This window comes from Nothoprocta perdicaria, unplaced genomic scaffold (genome assembly GCF_003342845.1).
Source record: "Nothoprocta perdicaria isolate Ctin4 unplaced genomic scaffold, notPer1 scaffold_165, whole genome shotgun sequence".
NCBI classification, from domain to species: Eukaryota; Metazoa; Chordata; class Aves; order Tinamiformes; family Tinamidae; genus Nothoprocta; species Nothoprocta perdicaria.
Window position 1 is genome coordinate 1,716,722 of NW_020454816.1, and position 25,925 is coordinate 1,742,646.

General features: G+C 40.5%; 1 protein-coding gene across 1 annotated transcript in view; it reads right to left on the reverse strand.

The window, feature by feature from the left end:
* The window catches only part of TENM2 (teneurin transmembrane protein 2), a 183,223-nt gene extending 165,489 nt beyond the window's left edge, over positions 1-17,734 (reverse strand). Inside the window, exon 1 of the mRNA XM_026035681.1 lies at positions 17,533-17,734. Within this exon, the coding sequence (XP_025891466.1) occupies positions 17,533-17,653 (121 nt within the window). The 5' untranslated portion in view covers positions 17,654-17,734. The remainder of the gene's footprint in view (positions 1-17,532) is intronic.
* Positions 17,735-25,925: the final 8,191 nt, after the last annotated feature.

A 25,925-nucleotide genomic window follows, 5' to 3' on the forward strand; every position in this document is an offset into this window, starting at 1 on the left:
CAAGCTTGAAAAGCACGTCTAGTATGAAATACTTGCTTTAAATACGAGCAGAAAATTGCTAGAGTAACATGAATTACTCGTGTTGTGTTTCCACGGCTGCTTTTGAGCTCTTCAAAATGCTTTAGGAGTTCATACATGCTTATTTTATTTCAAAACTCTGTTATTATGCAGTTAAATTATAACATTTTGCAAGCCAAACTCATTTTGGGTCTCCGTCCTRACCTGTATTAATCATATCTTTAATAATAAGGAATATTCTTTTCACTCCTTTAGCAATCAGAGGTTTGCTCAAGGTTACAGCGTAACATTTCTATTCACAACTACTGTGCAACCTACTACCACAACCTTCCTTTTTGTTTCCAAGCTGACAGCATGGATACTTTGTCTTCACAGTGTTTCAAGTTTTGTTTGTATCTTAGAGATTAAGGAAGAAAATAAAAATCAATTACCTTGAGATGCAATTCAGCTGTTACAAATGTTGCATCTATTCCCCATTACTCACAGCCAAAATAGGCATTTCTTCTCTAAACACTATATTAATTTTATGCATAATAAATCTCATGCATTTTCCTTACTCTTGAAGATTTCTATAGCAATTTTAATGTAGATATATACACTACATGCTTTCTTCTAACAGATAAAAGACTGGTGTAAAAAAGAAAAGCATAATTTTGCACATCCTCAAGATTTCTGACAATTTTACATGTGAACATACATGCCATGTTCTAGAAACTCCACTTACAATTCATCTTTCTCCACATTCCCTACTGGAATATTCTGGCTTTACTCTCTTAAAAAGCTCCAAAATTGCTGGTCGTTATTTTACAATTGTTTTGGTCTGGGGTTTTATTTTGGAAAATGAACAGAACTGAGCTTCTCCTAGAAGACGAACAGCAGGACAAATCTTCCTTGGTCCATATAAAAGAGCAAGGTTTGGTTTGAACAACTCCAACACCCCACGCTGAGCAGCGGAGAAGAGGCCGGCAAAGCGTGGGGACCGTGCCAGAGGAAATCCCTTCTTCTCCAAGAGCTCCATTTCCAGAACAAATTATCTAATACCATTACCTGAACACAGCCCTCTGTACTTTCAAGGGTCTTGGCACTGAGTGATGGCAGGCATCCCTGCTTGAGCAGTTAATTAGTGAACAGAGTTTGCTGGGCATTTAAGCGCTAATATCATTCACCTGCTGCTGTTGGCTGTTGGGGAGAATATCATGATTGCTGGGCTCTGTCAAGGACAAGTGACATCAACTTGGTTGTGTGCTGCACAGCTGGTGGGAATAAAAAATAGCTATTTATGCARTACATCTCAAACAGAAAATGGCTGACAAACATAAAWCAATAATAATAATAATAAAAATCTCACTAAGAGAAGCATGCATTCCTCTGCATTCAACTGCACAAAACATAACTCCTGATATTTCTCTTACATCCGTATGTTTTAGGGGYCAAGAATAATCTGTGAATCTAAATTGTTACTTTGACTAAAGAAATCTCATTTTAATTAGTAAAGGCACCTTCCTTGCTCAACAACAAAAACAACAAGCTGGGCTCGTCCTCATAATTTAATACCCTCTCAAAGCAAACAATGCAAAGGGCAAAAGAGGGAGACAAAAGAATAGTTGGACATATAATTCTTGATTTTCTGCAAACAGTAGGGACACACAGTTAATCAAAAAGTGGAAGACAAGAACATCTCTCCACTTGCTCACAAGGACTGATGATCTCAGTAACCCAGTGCCAAAGGTTTCGCGGGAATGGTGGGTGGAGATGACTGACTCATATATCTAATCTCATTTTTCCCCCCTCAATGYGTCCTTTTGTTCAAAATCATGGAGCAAATTGAAACATAGTGAGTTAAATAAAAAGAGAAAAATTACAACAACAACCCAAGAACAAATACACATCTAAGCCTTCCTCGTCACAACCCTTTTGTCTAAAACGGCTCCCGATGCTGAACCAGAAGGTTGCAGCAGGGCGTTCCTGCAGGTGCCCTTGCTCGCACGGGAACCAAAGCAATCCGCTCCCAATACAGCCGCTCAGCACCGCAACAGATAACACGCACTTGCAAAGACAATCTCACAAGGCAAGAACRTGCAAGCCTGACTTCCAGATATGCCGAACAGGATTAAGAAAAACATTTGTTGAGGTTACAATAACAAGTCCGATTCCTAAGCTACCTARAGTCTGTTTTTAAAAATGTGCACTTATCAATATTCATATGCTTATTTGTGTAGGAGTAATTGTGTACATGTTTGAGGGAGAAGAAAAAGAAACTGTTCTTTCATATACAAGTCCAAATGGAGATTAATTGCCAACTATCTAAAGCTTCATTTTGGATGTTGAATACATATTAAAACGTGTCTGTCAGAACTCTGTTCTCCACTCACATCAGACTCAATCTGGTTAATGAAATGACTTTTTATATAATAAATAACAGGGGAATTAAGCCATGGAGTTGACAGTAAGCATTAAATACTGAATCAGTGCAAGTCCTACAAAACACACAGCTCAAAGTTGTTTGCAAAAGAAAAAGGAGGACTACATTAGAGTTCTGCTTCATTTTTAAAGCACGAAGTAAAGCTCTTTGGGAAAGGCGATCCCCCCGTCTCTGTACCTGAAGCAGCAGGCCCTGACACGGCTGCGCTAGCAAGGGAGGCTGCGGCTGCCAGGGGCCTCTGCGGCAGCCCAGCTGCTGCCCCCAAGCCGCAGCCGAGCGCCAGCCCTGCCGCCCCCCAGCCCGTCCCGCCTGTTGCAGGGCTGCAAGGCAGAGCACGGGGGCGTYGAGCCSGACCTGCCGGATGATCCAACTGCAAAATCCTCCCTCCCGGGCCGGGCTCGCCGTCTGACAGCTCTTGGAAGCCCCGCTCGCCCGGCGTGGGGTCGGCGGGGGGAACGGGGCTGCCGCTCGCAGAGGCGGGAGAGACTCAGGCYGCTGAGCGGCGAGGAGCGGCACTTGCCCTGCGGGCCCTGAGCGAGCAGGGAGGCCAAGTCCCGCGTGCTCCATTACGGCKGCTAACAATAACCAGCTCTGCGTGAGCCCAGGGCCGGCCTGACCTGTGGTGCCAGACGAGCCCAGCGTTGTGCCCAGAAGCTTCAGCACTTGTGAATAACCAYGGAGAGGCTCTCAGGACAGGCCTCGTTACGGAGCTCGGCAGCAGCAGCCTTCCAGCAAAGCCAGGATCAGAGGTTCTCCACAAACTAAGGTGCAGAAAAAACATCAAAATACCGAACAGACGGTAAATCTGTGTGTGACTGAGAACAGCAGGCCTCCCAATCCCACCTGGCTCTTTCTGTGGGGCAGGGCTGTCGCGGGAATGCCCTCAGCACCCCAGTTCTGGGGTACCGTCTCCTAATTAGCAGTGCTCTAATGAGACCACATAACCTACAAAAGTCTGCACCAAAGGCTAATAGGAAACATCCGCAGATGCCTCAGACAACTGAAGAACATACAAACCTCAGTGAAAAAAAAAACAATGAAAACAGAGACAGAAATTATATAAAAGTATTTTCATGCTCATAATTTAACAAAACTTAAGAAAAAAGTCTAATAACTTTCAGAAGATAAATTTATCGAAAACTAGGTTAGGCAGACAACTGAACCGGGGGAAAGGGCTGCTTCCTGCGCCTGCTTTCAGGCGGCCGACTGTGGCGAGGCACAACGCGAACGGGCTCCGCGGAACCGCTTCCTTCAGCCGTATTCTTTTCATCACCTTTGCAGAAGCAAACTCTAGCGACAATTAGTTTTGAGAAAGGAAGCMCGAAACTTTGTTGCAAGTTCCTATTAGGGTAATTAAAAGCAGCAAGGTCTGCTTAAATTAACTCTAGCCAGCAGTGTCAGAACCTCTGCAATTGAAAGATATTGGAGAGACCTAAAAAATCACAGAAGCTCAAACGACAAAGGAATACGTCTTTTCTAAACTTACACTTCCAAAGCTTGGAACCTGATACTTTTTTTCCCCCACCAAAGGAGGCTTCCAACAGAAAACAGGTTTCACCAGCCAATCTAAAATTTCATTTAGGCACATGGCCTAATTTTCCTTCAGAAAAAATCTGGTGCAGACCTGCAATGGTAGCAAAGAGAGTTGATAAAACGCAGCCTACATGGCTAAGAAATTCAGGGACACAAGTTCGTCTTAAAACTGCCTTCCCTAACAATACATACATTAATGTTGTTCCTCCATTTATTTCCTTATTCCAAAGCTTATTCCAAATGATACTTTCCACTAGTGCCACCACCAAAAAGAAACAAATATTGCTTTTAAACTGCAAAATGCTAGCCCCCCCCCCAAAAAAAAGAAAAAAAGAAAGCAGTACTCATATTTCTTATCGAAAATGTAATGATACAGTAATAAGCACTACTTCATGCAGCCTGAACTCTTTTACTACAGGAATGCAGAACGATGTTCCAGCATAGGAATGGTGGAACATCATTTGCTTTTCTTGACTCCAGAAGCAAATTATCATCGCACTGGGTGAACTTCCACGCTCTGCAAGAAAGCACGCAGCTCTTCTGTAAAGACAACGGATAATTTCTGTACTATATGATTTTCAGAAAGTGGTTATGATTTGTAATGAATGTTGTTTTGTTTGAAGTGCTTCATAATAGGGTTTTTGTGTATCTTGGCTTTTGGTGGAAATTACTTAAAACCCGGCGCGTTCCATTTGAGCAGTACAGCGTGATTGACTTGGTTAGAGAGAGAGAGAGAGAGAGAGAGAGAGAGAGAGAGAGGAAAAAAACACAACCCCCCCCCTAAATCTTACCTACTGCTGTCTCCCAGGAAATTATGACAGATTCTGTGCAAAGCCTGGGCCCTGTGCACATTAGAAATGCTCTCCTGCAGGGTTAGCAGGTGTGGGCTATGTCAAATAAATTTATTGCAGTCTGTGCTAATAATGAAAATTATAGAAAACCTAGATGAAAGTGCTCTGCATCCAGCTAATTTGAAGCTACCTTACGAGACAATAACAAGCTTCTAACAGTTTTTCCCTTTTTTTAAATACACTAATTATGCTTAATGTTCCCTGTCGCATTAGCTTTCACGGTAATTATATTTCAAAACTTTTGCAATTAGGGTACAGTTAATATTGTGGAATATTGCAATTATTTTTCATTGTGACACCTCTATTGAAAACTGGTGCCATAATGATCACATTGTGCAACTAAATCAGAACTGTAGAAATATGGCAAATGAACCAATTATACATTATTATTTCTAATTACAGATAATGCCCTTTTCCTTGCTTTTGACCAAAAGAATTTCTCAGATACCCAGACTCTTCCTAATTTTTAAATATCTGCCTTCTTTTCCCACTTCATTCTTCTTTCCATCCTCACAGTAACATACAGGCACAATATGTACACTGTGCATTATGTTTCCACCACATGTGCAAGCATGGGCATGTTTCCATGGATGTCAATACATATATAGATAATTTACAAACAATACACTGTGCAGTCAGTGCTAGCTACAAATGAAAATATCTCTAAATTGTACTGTCTGGGGGAGGATTTTACCCACTGAATAAGTCGATCCAAAGACCTTAGTGGCAAAATCAAATGCATTACAAAAGCACTCCAGGCTTTCCTAATTCAGTGCCACGTTACTCTAAGCTACATTTCCTTATTTTTGATCAAACTTCCTCCATAAACTCAAGATTTTTAGCGTTCTCTCCTTAAGCTTCAACTTCTGCTCTCCTTTGTGAAGATATGAAGACTCAAATTTATCTTGAATCTTCATATTTGAGTCTTCATATTTTTTTCATATTTGAGTCTTCATATCTTCATAATTTATCACCCTGATTCCATGTTTGTTGATGTGAACCTGCTTGAAAACTTGATCAACAAGAGAAATTTCCAGGAATAAATATATATAAAAATTGATGTTCACTCCTGTGTTTTGAAGATCATATCTGTAATTAAGTCACTTTATATGCTGATAGGACAGAACAAAACTACAGAAGGGAAACACTGTGGCAAGGAACTACTAACGCAAAACAACTAGCGAGGTGACAGCAGCCACTCTTAAGGATTTTTGTTCCTTAGCAATTCTAAGTGTAGTTGCTGTACACCAGCACTTACAATCTGCACGTACAATTTTCATCAAAGCTTGCTTAATTAACTTTTCATTTAAATTACAAAAAAAAAAAAAAAAAAAAAAAAAATCAGTGATAAATCAACAATCAAATCCATGACTTCAAACAGAGGAGACCTTAACCAAAAGCACTCACTTGCCAAACCCCACCATCTGTACTTCTCCCAGCTACTTGCTTAATGAATTTCAAGGTTATACTATTGAGCGGACGATATAAATTCTAGCTAATATTAGAAAAAAAAAAGAAAAAAAATAAAAAGGTTGTATAAGACTCTGCACATTTCTAGCGTGAAAAAAAAAAATCTGGAAAAAAGTTTACACGATCTTTCAATAAAGAAGAATGGCAGATAAAAGCACRATGTCTCCAAAGATATTTCAACCAGAAATACGAAATTTCAACCCAGGGCTTATTCAATATTATCAAGAAGGGTTTTCCAGACTTTTTTTTAGAAACCAAAACAATGATCAGAATTTATAAATAAAATCAAACTCTATCACCTGCAGCTCCCTGGAATGCTAAAAAAAATCTTGATCCTTAAATGACAACTCAAGGAAACTAGCACAGAATATGATTTTTAACAATGCTGCAAAATGTACCCACTATATTAGCAATGAATTAACCATTCCCCAGCTTTCCAGCCCTCTTGGGCTTGGGATCGTTTTGAAAAAATTATGCAACTTCATTTTTCTCAACTTGTCCACGCAAAAAACTGTTTTCACCAACTTACACCTACAGTCTCCACTGCCTGATTGGCACCGACAAAATACAAAATATAGTATTAAGTAAAATATTAAGTCCTCCAAAAATGTTTTTCTCCCCTAATGACTACATGCAACCTATGTGCTGCAAAGTCCATCATGCTTGAGAACAGACTCCTCCTCAAAGATCAGACCTGCTCTTAACAAATTCATCGGTTCCATACAAACCAACCATTCTGCAAGACATTTAATGTTCATTTTCCACCAAAATACACAGATTCTTTCAGAATTTTCTATCACATTAGAGATAAAAAAAAAAAAACAAAAAACAAAAAACAACAACTTCAGTAATAAATGAGGGCTGGCGCATTTTGAAAATGTAAAGTGTAGAAGACAGTATTTTCTAACTCATCCCCTGCACATGTATCACGTCCACTAGGCCAATTTGCTGGAGCAGCGGAGCACACAAGCATAGATGTTAATTACAACACTCCAGCTACTGATCAGTTTTTCCAGTGGATACTAACATTTGTTTTACTGACAGCTGCCAGAACACTCCATTCAGAAATCCTGGTAGGTTTAAAAGCCAGCCCCGTCCTGCAATGCCCTGGGTGACGCAGTGTTTGAGCAGAGCAAGGAGCGTCCAGGACGTGGGGAAAATTTCCCTGTGTTCCATTACTCCAGGGAAGGGAGCTTGGAGTTCTGAGGTTCAATTGTGAATYCACAAATATTTTATTTTGCTTCATTACATGATCTTTTTTATCAGGTATCTGCTATATTCATAAGGTAATATGTAATTTTACTTGCTACAATCTTTGCTAAGTAGTATTAATTCCGTGCTAATCCCCGATGAATACATTAACCCAATAACACCCGTGTGGGGTGTAAGGAATCTCTACAAGGACAAAAGCAGAGCTATATTTCCCCCTTGGGATGACTTAAGTGATCCCRAAGTGAGCACCACCTGCTTTTCTGGAGCTCTTCCACTAGGCAAAAAAGCACCCTACCTTCATCATGATAAAATGCRAGAGCAACATATTTCATTTATTTGTTTCAGGAACGGATCATGGAAAGGATCTCATGGAGAGAAGCCTGCAGACATCTTAGATGAAGTCATCAGACTAAAGCACATGCTGGAGAGGAGGGTGACATAGGGGGAACTCAAACAGAATCTACCCAAAGAAAACACTCTCCTATAAACTCCTGTACTAGAGAGGAACCTTGAACTCCGAGGCTGTTGACCCAGCCTTTCCTGCCAGCACCAATTTGCTCAAAGAATTGTAAACATTCAAAATGCTGAAGCTTTCATCTTAACTGATCATGACAAAACAGTTTAACTTCCATGTTCCTGGGAGGAGCTGGCTACACAGTTGGGTTGCTGGATCTCATTAGTCACCTCTGTATCTCCCCAAAACAAAGCTGCCATCATAAAGAGCTATAAAACAGAACCAGCCRCTTTGTGATGGCAGGATATTGATGGAAAAAGTTCCAAAAAAGCAAGCAAGTCAAACTAGAAAGACAAGGGAAAAGACCCTGAGAAGTAGTGTATGGTTGGAAATACAGGTTAAGAAATAGGTATTGTGCCAGGCTCTCAAGGTATTGGTACACATTTTGCTTTTTAAAATTTGGTCTTTAGCCCCAGTCTCCCACATCTTCTCCTCAAGTTTCCTACAGCTCCTCACCAGCCTGTCCTTCCTACCAGAACCACCACGGCTCACGTGGCTCATGCGCATCGCTACCATCTCACCATACCTTCAAGGCAGCAGCTTGCAGGGCCCAAATCCCTCCCCTCTTGCTCCAGAACTAGCCAACACTCCCGCTCTTTTCCTTCAGGAGCTCTGGTTTCTGTGCCTTTTTCTCCAGCAACATGTCACTCTCACAAAATGGCCCCACCAGCTGTGGGGCATTTGGAATAAATACCTGCCCCTTAATTGGCTCTGACTGCAAGCAGACCAGCTCCCCAGGCAAGAGCATCTATGTAACTTCTGCTATAGTAGCAGCTGAAAAGATGGAGGGGGAGGGATTTTGAAAATGCAGAAAAAGGTAATTAAAGCAAGAGCAACTTCATTTTTGAAAGGCTGAAAAATTTCACTCAGATTTTTTTTTAAAGAAATATATTCACCTTTCTTTTTGAGATTTTTTTTTACCCATACTCAAAGAAAGTGCAATAAAAAAGTTAAATCTTAAAATGGAACAAAACGTTCTATTTTAGATGAGTAATTCATATTGCTCCTCCTGCAACACATGTACAAACTGACAAATTCACAATTTCCTCTTTCCTCCCCCCCAAGCTTTACCAACTCTCTCTCCAGCGCCGACTCGGCACTGCAGCGAGCCAGGGCGCCGGCCTCCGCCGCACGTTGCCGGGGAGGCCGCRCTGCTGGCGCTGCAGGTTTGCAGCTACGATGCAAACCACCGTGCTGGGGCTGAGACCATTTGTATCACTGAGTCACTCAATTCATGTGCAAACCCAGCCCATCCCAGTCCTCATCGCCCATCACTCAGCAGAGTAATGGAAAGCCACTAGGTACCTCTCAAGATCTGGTCCCAAACTCGCCCTGCTGGGCATTGTCAAGTACCTTTTCAGAAACCTGGAATTCACAAACCCACAAAGGTTTTAGAGCTTTTCAAGTCTACCAGTCCCCATGGCTGTTATGTCAAGTGAAAAAATTATCCACTTGTTTGGGGGGAGAGATATTAATAAACGTGCTCAAACACTAACAGCATTTTCTTAGGCAGATCATTTCACACTTCATTATAGTGTCTGTTAATGGAGGAGTTAGCCTGGTAATTTGGTGCACAAAATTCCCACCGATTCCAGTACAAAAAAATAATTGTAACATTCAAAATAATTAACATGACCTAGCTGATAATAGATGTAATGAATTCAGTGCGAAACAGCACTGCAGCCCTGATTTCTCCCCAAAACATGTGAATCAGCAGTTAGGGCTCCTTGTTTTATTTAAGCTGCATAAAGGTTTGTACAGTTTTGGGCAAAGGGAGGGAAAGTAAGGAGTTACTTTTCAGCCTCTATTCTTGGATTTTTTTTTTTTTTTTTTTAAATAACAGTGCTTCTTTATAACAGGCAAGTTATATGTGAGTGACAAACTGAAAAGAATCAAGTGGCCAAGGTGAAAGACACCATAAGAATAGAGAAAATACAGAAACTCCTTTTCTTACAGCCATTTCAGAGTCTTCAGCAGTAACTCACTGTTGCCCTCCAGGCTTTCATCCCTGAAAATTTAATACAGGACAGAAGCACAAAGCCCTGCCCAGTTAAAAGTGAAAAATAAAGCAAGCCAGTTCTTCAGGGAAGGGCTATATTATCACCAAGACAGGTCTGCTCACCACCGTTCAGGCAGCACTTGTGTTGCCGACCAGGCAGCTATCACCAACTCCAGCCTTGGACAGACTTTTGTCCAGATTTGTAGCTTCAAAAGCAAATAACACTTGTCACAGCAGAGTCTTCTGTTCCGAGTTGCTAGACTTGACCTAATAAAAGGAGAGTATGTTTCTGTTATGGCAATATCCAACTCTAATGCAATAAACAGAAAGCAACCAGATTGAAGGACCAAGACACGAGGCTCTGTCTTGAGGGAGCAGGGCAGAGACTCCAAGAGGGTAAACAAGTCCCTGGAGAGATGGCAAAGGTCAGGGCAATGAAACAACCAAGGGGCCTGGGAGCAGAGGTCCCACTGTACACACGGAAAGAAAATCCCAAAATCAGATCAAGGAGAGAGAGGGATGCAAGTCCAGTCTGGCGCGAATGCTGAACGAGCCATGGAAACACTTGGGTACTAGCAAAATGCAAAACAATTCCCCCATATCAGCATTTCCACCTGTCTGAARAAGAAAGCTTCTACTTGGGCCAGTAATTGTTAACTGCAACAAGGCTGCAAGTCCTCAATTTTTCCGTGCAAGAATGCACAGGAAAAATTACTTAGCTATTTGTAAAAGAAGCCAACATGATTTTACTGATTAGTTCACATAAGAAAAATAGCTCCTCTAACTTAGTTTTAATATGTAATTATTACAAACAGCAGAAATAGAGGTTGATCATTTTGCAACTTCCACACTCAAATTCCTTCTGCTCCTAAAGCTCTGAAGTGGCACAAACCGGGCACACGCGGCACAAGCCAGGCACACACAGGCAAGGCAGCCACGGACACAATGCAGGTTAGGAGGATCCCTGCAGAAAAAAACAAGGCTGCAATTCCACATGGGCTCTCAAAGCATCCAACAACATCCAAGTCTCCGAACAGTCCCTGAGGATCCTGAAGCACCGTAGGTAGCGTGCACCTCCATCACGCTCCCTCTTGCAGAAGCCTTCCTAAATCTACACGAGAACATAGCAGCTGTTTAACAGAAGAACCGCATACTCATTTTACACTACTGCTGTAACAGTGGCTTCACGCAGAATTAATATGTTGCTGTTACAGCAGAGAACATAAGGAAGACAAGATCTTGATGTTCAAGGTCTGCCAGCAAGGCCCAGCAGAAGATGCRGCGATGGAAGCAAAGGAGTCCTGCTTGCAGTTGGACTTAATCCACTTGATGAACTGGATTAGGGCATAATGGGACAGAACATTTTACTTGCATCAGCTCTATATGCAGTAGGAGATTCTATCAATAAAGCTCTATGTGCAAACTCTTTTAGTTTAAACACACCCAGAGGCAAAGAGCGTAGCTGGAGGTAAACAGAAGGGAAAAGCATTCAGAATAAAACTCTGACAACAAGTTCAGATTTCTTCTTGTTTACAGCAAAGGGAGGTAACAGACACACAGAAAGACAGTATTGCTTAAAACCAAAAGATAAGAGCCAGTCTTCAAAGAATAATCACCCAAACAAAACACAAGTAACAAGTTTTACTTTCTACTCTAGCTTATCCTCTATAAAAGATAAATACATATTGGACACTGTTTCCCTGCTTGTCCTCCAAAGACAAGCCTAAGAAACAATGGTTTTTCTTTTTTTTTTTTTTTTTTTTTGCGTATTAACTACATTAAGCCTAAGTATGGGGTTCTTCATATTATTTCTTTCTTTTTCTTCGAGGGGAGTACACAAGAGCCCCAGGTACCAAGATGAAGAAAAAGACCAGCACACTGAAACACTCAGTAATAAAAACCAAAAAGAAACATACACCCATTTCCCTTTAATTTGGAAACAACAATTTARATGATCAAGTTGCAACGTAAACACCTGCAAAGACAACACACAGCAAGCAAGTTTTCATGGCACCATAATTTGAGGATTAAGCAAGAACGCCCATGGGCTTGTARCTGAACTGTCCTAAGAAAGTTGTTTGGAATATGACTGGAATTATATCTCCCTATATTAAGAGTCACTGCTGGGAAGCTCTGGCCAAGGGCTACCCTGAACCTTATACAAGCGGCAGGCCTTGCCCACCTCTCAAACTTCCTGACCTCTCAAGTTGTTCAGGTCGATGTCAATCCTGGGTTGAGCTGAAGTGCTCAGGGACAAGGCTTGTTTTATAATAATCCTTTTTCTTCTTCAGAAAAGCCTGGCCCATGCACAGTGCCCTGTACAGTGCCGGGGGTCTCCCAGGGCGGAGGAAGCTGGAGGGCACCTCTAGGGACCATCTCGGCCAACCCCTTGCTCAAGCAGGGCGAGGAGCCGGGAGCCCAGCACCGTGTCCAGTCCTCCCCACRAGCAGGGGCTGCCATTTCCCTTGGCTGAATTTTAAGAGATTCCTGTCAACATTTTTGCCGCTGTCAGTAYTGAGCCGAGTTCTTTCTGTGCAGAAGAAGGGCTCCTCTCACAATCCAGCAGCCCCKGCTATCATGCTGGGATAGTTCAGCATGCCTAGGGTTCTTATCTACTGCTTAAACCCCTGTCCTTCTGGTCAAAAGGTTCTTACCTACTGGATGAAACTAGAAGGTAACAGTTTATGTGAATTAAGTCACAYATTAATAGTTATAAAATCCTACAAATGGGTAGTATCTGATGAAYAAAGGCGACCTATGTATCTAGATATTTCTATTGAATATAAATAATATTGCAGTTTTATATACTAAATTATTRCAAAGCAGTATCATACAAAATGGCAGTCAAACACAAATTTCTTATTTTTTCATCTKGAGTTGAATGCATAAAACACCACTAAACAAGAGCAATTTACTCTCCTTGCTGCCAACAACTGCATGTGAAAAATCGAATCAAACCCTAAGCAGAATCCAGGACACTCTATGGGCCAACAGTTACAATGAGCCAAACATCTTATCTTGCTGTCTCTGAGCCAAAAAGACATAGGTAAAAGCTGGGCAGCACCCTTCCTTCACCTCAACTTCAGAAATCCCACGAGATTCAAGACAACATCTCACGCTTATTCCAAGCTTGGTGATGCACCTACGCCATCCTATTGCCAACTTCAAAACACTCCCAAAGCTCACCCAATATCTATTCTCTCACTGACTGAGTGGTTGTTGATGATGAACATGTCAAGTTATGCATTCAGGATATCTAAAATTACTGTGCAAGTGCTCTACTGTGGCTGAAAAAATGCTGTTTTTCTGTTGGGATTCCACAGATGAAGTAACAGCAACTTCCACACAAAAAAGCAAAGGGAAAGCTGTTGGCAACAAACCCTCTTATCCTTAAGGCTTATCTATCTATGTGAAACAGCCTGTTCTAATATATTGTGGTGGAAACCATTAAAATGATAAACCGACAAGATGAGTTGCCATGCATTATCATAGAGAAAACATATACCAAGTATATAAAGTATACAAAGTATACAAGAAAGAAATTGATTCTTACTTTTAGCTTAAAAACCTGTCTTAGAAAATGGTGTGACAGGAACTGACCTTCTTTTACACGGAAAAAAAAAGTATTTCTGGTAAGTTTATGTGTAAAAGGCCTAATTTCCTTCCRTAATATATGTGTTTTTTTCAAGACACTATCAGCAGGTGCACCAGATCTCAAAAACCTCTTGTCCTTCATCACAAATAATTGTGCTGCATATTATATTAAGAAATACAAGCAGAGAAATGAAAGTGATGGGAGTTCAATTAAAACCAGCATAATCTCTGTTGCATATAAAATGGTTCTGCAACTGAAATCAGGTTCTAATGAGAGAAAAAAAAAGGAATACATTTTCACATATTTTTAATTATATAGAATTTCCTCAAACATGATTTTTAATAACATATTCCATTAGGTTAACATCATATTTAAAGAAAGTGCATTTTCTGATTTCATTTTAAGTCTGATTTTGAGCAATTATTGTGTCATTGTTCTGCAGCAGAAAGGTTGAATTCATTTACTGTGTGGTTATGCTAGTTATGATTGATGTCGCTTCTGCAAATGATAAACCAATCACCCCAATGATGTAATGTCATTTTAAGAGGGCTATAATCACATTTCTCTCAAACTGGAAGCTCTGATGAGTTCTAACAAAGATTTATTGTAGATTAAAGGCCTTCATAATATCAACAATAGATTGCTCATTTGATGGCAGATTTGATTAGGTAATTTTTTTAGGCAAATGAGTTTTCCAGATATGTCAAGAATGGCTATTTTGAAGGGCATAGGGCAGTGCACATGCATGACTACCACCACATATGCAGAAAAACCAATCTTAAGCTTTTTGAGGAATTACCCTGTAATTGAAGGGGCTTAAGTGAACAATCAGTCAAACAAGAGGACACCTATTAAGTAACAATACCTTTTGCAAATATTTAATCTTCAATATGTACTTTGGAGATGGCAACAGAAATGTTAAAAAAAAAAAAAACAAGATAGTGACAGGAAATAATGATTAATAACCAGTATCTGGCATATTGTCATTATCCATCAATAATAGCTGGGATCTAAGTATATTCAAAGCTTCTTAAACCGAAATCCCAATTTAAGCAAAATATTTATAACTATCCACTGACTCCCAAATGTCTGAATCAATATTCCTAGTCAGTGGTTTCCAAAGACTATAAAAATAAATGAGGAAAGAAAAAAGCACAGTCTCATTTCCATATCATAGCTGGCATCCACTGCTCTGAAAATCTGTTAAGGAACCCACTCCATCCCCGAAAAAAATAGCAATTCCCATTTGCAGTATATGCCACTATCTCTGGTATATTCTTGAAGACTCTCTAAAAGTAGTATTGCAAAAATCTGCAGAAAATAAGTAAGATTGCTAGAAAACATTGACTTAATTTCTCAGGAAGTACTAAGGCCTGAAAAGCTGGTGCTCTAAAACAGTCTCAACGCTGATGAAACTGTCCCATGTGTGTCTGTGGTGCAGAGTAGATGGAAGGAAGACAGCTGCTTCCTATATCCTGGAAATTAGAAGCGCATCATTATACACTGTATGAGGGTTTATTAAAGAAGGAAATGGAATATGCCTGGGAAAACATATGGTGAATTATAGATGAACAAACCAACTACTAAAATCAATTCAAAACATATCTGAGCATCCTGAAGAAGTACCTTGCATTAGTCCACAGTCTGTAACAAATTTAAAATCCAAGGCTTTTAAAGACASAAAGCAAGCAATGACTATTATTTTAAATGAGATATAAAGAGCTCTTCCATCAAATTTGCATATGTTCTTTCACTGCCACTTTTTTCATTCGATTTCAAAAGAAAAGCTGTTCTGGTTCACACTCCAACTCCAGCAGAGCAGCCCGAGCACCCAGTACTAAAGCACTGTCTAACTCTCCAACTTTTTTGGTTCATATTTCCTGATCTCTACTAGCTTCCGCTCAGCAACTCTTACTACATCTCTCTTCCAGCCACTTCCCCCATTTCCTCCTGAGCCCTTGTAAAGTGAATCACTGCATCCTTCAGGCAGCGCTCCGCTTTGTTCTTGATTCCTTTTCCTACTGTTGACATCTGCCTGATGCTGAGCACTGAGTTCAATCTTGCATCTCCCCAAGAACTCTTTTTTAACAGCCCGTCTTTAACCTGTCAACTGGAAATTTTTTTAATTGTTGTTTTCTGTGAGTATCACGACACTTTCCTTCTCTGAATTTTATTGCCCCATTACTTCATCTCATAAGGCTTTGTGCAGTGCTTCCCAGTCCAATTTTGTTTTTAACACCTTACCGAGTTAACTTTTTATCCTACTGCTCACCACCTTCTCCAGGTGCCACCATGGCCCATGGAACTTGACTAAGGAACTGAGGAGCTCCTTTCCAATTAACTCTTAGCACTTGCTTTCTAATAACCGCTTTTTATTGAAGAAGTTTCCCTSTTACCCTTCGGTAGCCCTGTTTCCTTTAAGGATAAAATGCTTCCTTAAAAGCATTTAGTGACAGGTTTTGCTGAGAGCATTTGAAAATCCAAGGAGAGATCACCCTTATTCCCAAACAGTTGACCCCTGCAAGAACGTAATGGTTTCTGGGGGACTACCCTTCACAGATGCTATAGTGGCTCAGCAAAGATGGGACATCTTATATAGGTATCCCCTTTTTTCCCCTGCTACTAYAGTTTCTACAGGGCTGTCCATCACAGATCAAGGGATTTGGAGGGTCGCAGGTTACCAGATGACCTAGAGCAGCTTTTCAAGAACAAACAAACAAAACTGGTGTTTTATTTTCAATCCTCAAAATTCAAGTGCCAAAGAAACATGCTCAGTCTCCAAATAATTACTACCTTGAGTGTGTCTTTTGAAGATTTATCATAATCTAAATTTTAACACATTATATAGACCAATAACTTCCAATAGACAGACCAATAACTTCATATTCTACTTTCATATTTCTACTTTTATGTCATACAATTGCTSCAGGTCCTCCAATCCTAATTGTATTTATTCTATTAGCAGATCAGCTTGCTTACCTTGGAAAGTTTCCATGAACAAAATTGTATCAAATAAGGATTTTGAAGATACACTAACCAAAACAGTAGGTTAATAGTAGAGCTCATAAAATAACTTGTGAGAGCCATGCTCTTTCATGAAATATAAACTTGACTTACAAAGAGCTAGGAACTGCACAACAGATGTTTCTGTTCCAAAACAGGTGTTAAAAAGTAGTGGCAAAACAAAGGAGCCTAGGATAACCTATTTGCAGTTTTTGCTTGTATTTTGGAACACAAACATTTGTTAACGTTCAAAATAGTTAGTGCCTTGATTCATCAAATTTTGCTTGTCAAAACGGAAAGGTGGCATTTGAAAAAAAACCCCGAGCGCTACAGTTTATACGGCTGATAAGCAGAGCTGCAAACGTTTATAACTGCGGTCTAACAGAGTAGGATTAATCTACAAAAAATATCAATGTCTTAGTTAAATGTGACACTGGGAGAATAGAAAGACAGATGCTGAAACAAGAAGAGATGCAGAATGACAGAAGCAACACAGATTTCCAGATACAGAACTTCATCCTCTACCTTAAGTATAGGATTAGCCTGTGCAAAATAAAACAGTACCACTGTGTACACATTTCTCCTCTATTTAATGCATCCATGAGCAGGAAACAAACTTAAAAAATTAAATTTCTCTGATGACAAGTATTCCATTATAATTTTTTTTACACAGATTCTAATAGTCCTAAAACTAAAACAAACCTCTATAGTCAAATGAGCAACAAAAACAAAACCCATAATATAACACGTGGCCTTTTCAATTAAGCTTCACTGAAATAGGCGTGTACATTTTTCTGCTTGCCCCACTTCTATATACGGTCTTTTGTACTGGTGAAAAAAATACATCTGCAAGAAACATAAAAAATGGCATAAACACGTCACAAACAAACATCCGTATGCGTGCAATTTTCTTACCACTGCTGGAAGTCTGCTGTGGCCCTGAACATGCTCTTAGCAGGTAAGAATTAGGAGAGAACTCCTCGTCAGGATTGGTGTCCATGATTTGATGGGACGTGTTGCTGTCTAGCAAGGGCATCTGGCAGCTAACGGGTGGAGGATTATGAGAACTGGGCAGCTGAGCAGATGGAAGAAGGCTAGACGAGGATGTAGGTGGAATGGGACGACCTGGGAAAGAGGACAGAGGGATCAAAGATCAGCAATGAATGTAGTGAAAAAAAATAACCCAAACAGCCAAGTAATTACACCCAAACTGTCCATCAATACCAATGTGCACAGTCAAAAAACCTCTTGGCTGTTACTGACTTGTCCCTTTGTAGCCCATTCAAGGCAATGCGAGCAGCTGTGCTGTGAAGCCATTCCAGAATGGAGTCCACGACAGCAGCTTGCAGCTCATCACACGAGTGAGAACAGATTCCCGGGGCACAGGCAGTAGCTGAGCGCCATGGGATCTGCAGGTGTCAGCTCTGTGTCCCAGCAAACACACAACAGCCAAAAGCCTAATGCACAAACGCTGCAAAGTCCAAGCGTGGCAGCCACAGTTTCATCAGAAAATTTTACACGTTTCTTTCTACAGTCTTTACTACTAGTTCTATGAAATTAAAGTAATATAGAAGTACGGCACATCTGTAACCATTTCTTAAAATAACGTTCTCCTCCTGATAGTTTGTACAGGCAAATCGCTCCAGCGCTTAGAGCTTTATGCAAAAAAAAAAAAAAAAAAAAAAAGGCAAAAAAAGAAAGCTTTACGCAATGAAGATTTTCATGGCTTGCAGAATGCAAGATTTAAACAAATTAAATTGAAACAAATCAATCACCTTTACCCAAAAAAACATTTAGTTTATTAGCTTTGCCACTTTGCCACCCTTTGGTCAGGCTTTGGCTCCAGACCCCGGGGCCGTCCCTGCTGCAGCCCTGGGGAGGCTTCAGAGCACACGTTCTCTAAAACCTCTCATTGGACTAAAGCTACGTGGTTAGTGCTTTTGACCACAGCTGTATGAGAGCTAGATTTTACTCTCCTTTCCCATAATAAGTTCCCATAAAGTTCCCCTTTTTTTCCCCTCCCCATGCAATTATCAAGTGTGCTTTAAAGTGAAAGAATATGGAATATGACCCTGTATACACTGGGTACATTTTACTTTCATATATTATGGCTGTACTTCAACATTCTGAAGTTAAAGGAGCTTCATATAATCAAAACCTACGCTYACTATATCATATAAAAATCCTGCATTAGAAAAACATTGATGAGTTGAAGACCAAAAAAAGGTCTGTGTAAATGTATGATATTTCAGAGATATTTAGAAACATTTTTGCAGACTAAGTTGAAATTTTGGGGAAACAAAAGCTATTCAAACAGCTATTCTTTGGCACAGGAGGCTAATCACATTGCTATTTTCAAGAAATACAGCAGCCCAGATCCCTGAAGCCAAGATAAAAGCTCAGCTACGGATTAAGCTTAGATGGAACAGAAGGTTATCAAGTAGTTAACCTTTCCCATTGTTTTGGAGAAGCGCCGGCTCCTGAGGTACATTTGTCTACAAGTTCATGTTTAATTGAAAGACAGCGATGTCTGTGAGCCCTGGAACCTCTTGCCAGCCGGGCTGGTGGGCATCAGCTTTCTCTGATAAGTTGCCAAATTTGATTAAAGCTTTTCTTGGACCTGGGGCAATTAGAGTCTCTCTGTCAAGCTGACTTTAAGCATCCACCAAACATGGAGCTCTCTCTACGGCCTCTCCCTGCACAGCAGCGCGGCTCTAACTCCAGTTTCTTTTCTCTCTGTGACCATTCTGTTTCTTTTTTTTTTTTTCTTTCCTCCCTGAAACATGTAGAAAGATCTTATATTTATGCTATGATGTCTTTCAGACATCCGTCCTTTTGGAAAATTTGGTAGGAAAGGAGTTGAAAAGCTACTCGACAGGAACAGAAAGAGACATGTGCAGAGAAATCCTATTAAGCTCAGTTTCCTTTGGAAATAAATCCAAAACGTAGCTGTGTGCAGAGCTGCCGCAACGACTGACACTGCCAGAGAGAAGTGAACATGTATGACCAGGCTATAAAGGGCACGATAAAYACACTTTTTACCACATGCTCTTAAGTTAGAAATAAAGAGTTCAATTCATACAATGTAATAATTTGGTCAAATATGTTCAGCATTTTACAATAGCATTTAGAAGAGCAGACTGAGCTTTATGGGGTTTGCAAATTGGAGCTTCTTGACAGACATAACGACACACTTGCACATACCTCCACAGCTGTATTTTGGGACCTCTATCGCTCAAAATAATTCATTTCAGGCACTTCACAACGGGACTTGCCTTATATTACAGTATTATAGATATATTGTTAAATACAGTAATAGCAGTAGTCCATTAAACTGCTATTATGAAGACTTAAAAGCATAACGTAAAACAGGAATCAGTACAATTTTTGTCTATTCTAGTTTTGTACTGATTCGTGTTTTAATAGATGTAAAGCTTCAACGGCTGAGATTTTTATCTACTTGTGCACTGATAGAAGCTATATTATACTTCTATATGCAAGGGATACCTCTACTGACAGAAATAATGCCATTTTGTAATATATCCTAAAAATGTAGAAGAGATTCGAATAGTATAAAAGGAAACTCAAGTCTGAAAACTAGTATATTACCATTTCAATTTTAAAAATTAGCCTCAGTTGTTCTCCAAATATCTGTTCATGTGCATATCCATACCACATACAGTCTTACACAGCAAAGACTCATATGGATTTTGGTCATAGTGTTGGTTTTTTTTAAAAAAAAAAAAAAAAAAAAAAAAAGAAGTAAACAACAATAAAAGCATCATTTCCTTTTTCAGCTTTATTACCTTCTCCTGTCAGTTATCTTATCTTACTGATCAGTGTGAAGTAAAAACCCTCCAGCTAAGGGTACTTTGATTTGAGATTGCCTTTGGGCTTCTGTGCAGTGCAGCACCTAATTCCCCCAAGGCCTTGAGACTCTTTTTTTTTTTTTTTTTTTTTTTTTTTGCATAAAGTTTTATAGCAGACAACATTGACCTAATCGTTTCCATTTTTTAACAGTCACATCTTTCCTCAAGAACCCAGGGACTTTTATGAAACCTCAATTAGTGCTACCCTCTCTAGGCCCCTAGGCTCCAAATGTGCCCCAGTCATCTCACAAAAGCCCAGCCTTTGCCTGTTGCTGTAATATTGCCAAGGGCCTAAAGTCATATAGACTCAGATCAAATGGAGCTTTGAACAGCAGATTTCCAATTCACATGAGAATGGCCCCATACTCAATTACTTGGTATTGGTTTCTAAGAGACTCCAAAGCCTGTGATGCCTCCCCAGGGAGCCCCCAGCGGAATGCAGGTATCCGWGCGGCAGCGAGGAGCTCTGCTCCCCTCACCACCGTCCAACAGCCTTTGGGCAAGACCCTGCCGTGGCTGTAACCAGAAAGATCAACCCTATCACTAGATTAAAAATGCCAGGCAAGTGCCTGCAGTCACCCCCAGCATTAATAGAAATAAGTGAGGGATGCAATCAAAGAGGAGCAGGTTGCTCATCAATCCCTGCAGGATGTTGGGGACGTGCTCTCCACGTGCACGTTCCTCCTTCCCCCACAGGAGCTGTGGCTTTTTGCAGATGAATAAAGCTCAGACCTCTATATCCTGCACRGTGCATGAGGGGAGAGAAGGCAGCCGCATGGCAAAACACATGGAAATTTAAGGAGCAGCCAGTGCATAAATACTCATTACAAAAACATACCTTGACGAGCTCTTAGGCAACCTTTTTGGCTTTGTAATATAGAATAGCATCGCTATCTAATATTAAGAAGAATGTTACTAAGAGAAATAATTTTATATATATTTACTTACATACACATTTATACAGGTACAGAAAAGAAGATTTAAAAATGTTCATGTCTTACCAAGCTCAAAAAATAGCATTACTCCAAGAGGTCGAGAGGATCAAACCAGGCTCTTTAACTTTGGCCATTTTTCCATCAACATTGTCAAGGAGAAGATCACAACCAATGTATTGCCACCCCAGACTCAAAAACTATCCCTTGCTCTATATATATCTGTGCAGCCCGACTACAGGCATGCAGAATGTCATACACCTAAACTGCCTATGTTCCTTGATAAATTGCATGTAGGAGGGCACCAGAAAGTATTGTGCTATGTCTACAGGCTTTAATAACCAAAATCAATATAATAGCTTTAAACAACTGGAAATCTTCATAATAAGCTGTTTTAATCGATTTGTATTCTCTGCTTACTATTCCTGAAGAAAATAAACAAATCATCTGCAACAACGACGGTCAAATCTATTACTATACACGCCGTGGTATTTTGTTCCACATGTCTGGTTCTAAGGACCAAGACTAAAACAGAAAAAACAACACGCAAGCCAAGCTGAYCAAGCTGCAGCACTTAGGATTGCAAGAAGGGAAATTTTAACATTATTGTTTGTTAGAACAACTATTTTGAAGCTATAGTAGCATTCAAGTGCTTCTGCAAGCATCTAGGGAACTAAAAAATGAGAGATGAGTGGCCTCTACATAACAGGTGCCATCTTAATAGGAAGTGTAAAACAGGGAATTGGCAATTCCGACCGTAAAGTTGACTGATTGAAACCAACATGCGTGTTAGACCAACATAAYGTATAGTTCTATATACAAATAATCATGTAAAATTATAATAGAAGTGACTTGCAAAATGGTTGCCATCCTTAGGAACAGCTGCTGCCTTGCTCCTGCTCGCTACAATCAGACAAGGCAGGATAACTCCCTGCGGGCAGCTGCTGGCCACCAACCAAAGCCAACCTGGGTGGAGGAGAGGGGTCAGATCTCTCCCTCCTCTGTTCCCTCACCTCAGGAAACAGCTGGACACGGAGAAGCACCAGCACAGGGCAGGCCGGCCAGGTCCCCCTTCCCTGAGTCGGGCATTTCCCCCATTCTTGGGAACGCGGCACCTCCGCTTCCAAGGCGGCCCAGGCCAAGCACCCCCATCTCAGCCCCTTCATCTCTCTCAGAAGGKCACAAACGTTGCTAAACATGTTGGGAAGCAACTTGAGGATCTCGGATGCGTGTTTTTGCCGTGCAAAGCGCTATGTCACACGCAGGCAGTGAACCCAAGGGAAACTTCCTAACGCTACGGCCCGTTCAGCAGGCGCTCCTACTCCTGCCCACAGGAAGCGCAGCCATTTCCTTGTTTTTCCTCCTCGCCCAGGCCATGCTTGCAGCACTGTCTCCGCCAGCAGAAAGGCAAGAGAGCACCCAACTGCGACCTCGCTATCTTGTGAGTGCTCCTTTACTTCTAATGAGAACTCGGCAAAGTCTTTTGAGGGTACTTTTTGTCCTTGACACCTTCCTCCCTTTATTGCACTTCCATTTGGAAGGGCACAAGGCAAAACACCAATGAAGTACCTAAGAACAACAGGGGAAAACATCTGCCCATTTGGGCTGTCCTCCTTGGGAATCAATGTGTTCCACTTGTCTCAGCTCACGTTGCATCATTTTTTCTCTAAGGCAAACAAGTTCCAAAGCAGAAAAGAACAACAATATATATCAGGATTTAGGATGATAGCTGACGGCCATGGAAGAAAGGTGCCTCAGATGCTTCTAAAGCTCCTGACTTGGAAAGCAACCAAGGACCCAAAGCAGTCAAGCTGGGACGAGTGTTTTTGCAGAGTCAACTTCATGTGAGGACAAGGACAGAGTCTTGTGAAGGGCATGGGGCTGATACCGCTGCCCGGGCTGCTTGCTGAGGCTGCAGTGTCTGCTGCATCGGAAGGACAGGCAGGGCATGCAGGGGGATGCAGAGAGCACCCTGGCACAGCAGGCACTGACCAAAGGCAGGGGCGAAACAACAACAAAATGCCACGAGAGAGACCTAGAGCAGTAACTCACCAGCCACGGCTCAGGTAACAACAAGCCAACGAGGACAAATCACTCCTGTGGTTTTGTATCTTTTCCAGCTAACAAACCAGTTAAATGGTGGTTGCAACCTGCCGAAATTGTGATTTCTAAACTCAACAGCAGCCTGCATCCCTTCGGTTCTTTCACATTTTATCATTGTGCAAAAAAAGCATAAAATCAAAAGCTATAGTGTCAACAGCAAAGAATGTACAAAATACGCAATGGTGCAGAGCCACAGTATAAGCCAGAACTGCCCCAAAAAAAGGCAACTTAGATCAAAAGACGAGTAAAATTCTTTTCGTCACTAAAATTATGCTAAAATTCAAGGCTCACTTTTCGTAAGGACATGGTCTAACTTTGATTTGCACTCCCAAGACATTCTGCTTTAAACAGAAAACATCAGCAAAACCCTAAGCAAAATAAAATACTCAAAGCTTGAAAAGTACCAAGAATTGGAACAAGAAATTAATATAGTCTTTAAGGAAGTAATAGAAAAAAATTCATTATTTATTTTAGCATTGCTGAGAGTCTAGTCAGACTTTGCTGGCAGGAAAAGAAGGAATTTCTTACGAGGAATTACATACAATAAGGAAAAAAAAGCCTTGGTAAAGGCCAAATGCAGTTATCAAAAAAAGAAAGAAAAAAACCCCACAATCTAACGTGCAGTATTTTGCTGTCCAACACGTTCAGCTTTCCCCTCCCCTAAAGCAGAATCACTCTTAGCAAACAGGACTGCACTTTGAGGACTTGCAGTATTAGAAAAGGGACAAATTAAGCACGCAGCAGCAAGTCCCTGGCTTTTTTTGGCCTTTCATACAGATTATTTCTATCGGATTGTATAAGTTGTGCTACCCTTGCTTTATCCTCCTTCAACTATTGGACCTCTATATGTGGCTAAGATTTTGTGAAGCATTGTTTATGCACAGTTCATAAATATAAAAATCACTGCACTAACACAAAATAGTTACTAGAATAACTAGTAATAACTCATAGTTATTATAGTTATTACTAGAATCTATGAGAAGAGTAAGAACAGCCAAGAAATCAATCACTTCGCTAGTGGCTTTTAACATTGAAGTTAAAGTTAAATTAATTTTTCACTGGCAATCCATCCACAAAATACATTAGTTTTATGAATTTTGGATATAAAAAATAACTAGACAGTCAAAAATTAAAAATGATCCCAACCAATTCTGTACGTAAAGGAATAATTTGCTACTGTCAAGAACTACCGTCACTTAATTCCTGTCTCGTTAAATCATCTTATGCCCCTTGTCTTTTTAGTTAAACAAAGATAAATAATAAAAATAATTTACAAGCAGTAGATGGTAAGGTTTTGCAGCTGTTGAGCGTCTTTTTGGGAGATTAGATCTATAATGAGAAGATATAGCCCTCATTTTATAAAAGCTGTTGCCGTCTTGGGAAAAACATCAGTGAGTAAGATTAGAAAACGTTTTTCCTTCATGAACCTATTACAGTAGCAAGTTGATTACTTGGCATATGTTTAATGATACCTTCATAGCTGGAAAACAGCAATTTGTTTCAACGATTTTTTCCTCATCACTCATAGTCAAAATGAATTCTCTAATTTTACCCTACCTCTGCTTTAGCCAGTAAAATCAGAGAAAGAAACAGGCAAATCCCCTCGAACATAAATCACATGTGCAGGCATTACCTTAGCTTCCATAAAGAAAGGCTCTGCTTGAACTAGGTCAACTGTAACCAAAAACGACAGTAAGTCACCCTCTACCCATTCCTTGTGCTCATGCCAAAGATCAAAATAACACTGAAACATAAGGAATTTATTTTGCAAAAACTGGGACTGAACTGCCACCTTTCATACAATGTGATAACATCTGCATGGCTTTTAAAAACTGGAAAGACWAAAATTTCACTATTTGTCCATCATCTCATACCCAGCTATGCATTCAAGTCAGTGAATACCACTAATGAGAGGCCTGTAATTAAGCTGTAGGTATGTAATTATCATGCACCTTATGAAAACTATGAAAAACACTCTGTCCGTGAACTGTGAATCTTTGGGTTTTATTCTAGTGACAACGAGTAGAGCCGTTGCTGTGATAAACCTTATTCCCACTATCCAGGGATCTCCTGTTTACCTTGACCTCTTTCATTATCACATTTTATTCTGCTCTCAGTACTGTTAAACACCTGCTCATGACATCTCCAGTGAATGTGCACCTCCGCAATGCTGGCTGGATTTCTATTAGAGAGGAATTCGTCTCCAGGACCACTGCAACASTTAGTGATTCCAGTGCCTGCAGTTACTAGTAGGTGGGAAAAATAACACCGTCTGCAGCAAGCTTGAGAAAACTCAGCCCCGTAATTATTTAGCAAACTCTGCGAAAGTCATTAATAGATAGTCCTAATTTGTAGTTCTTGGATAATGATTGGAGTTTGTGTTAACTCTTTGGAACCAGCAAAA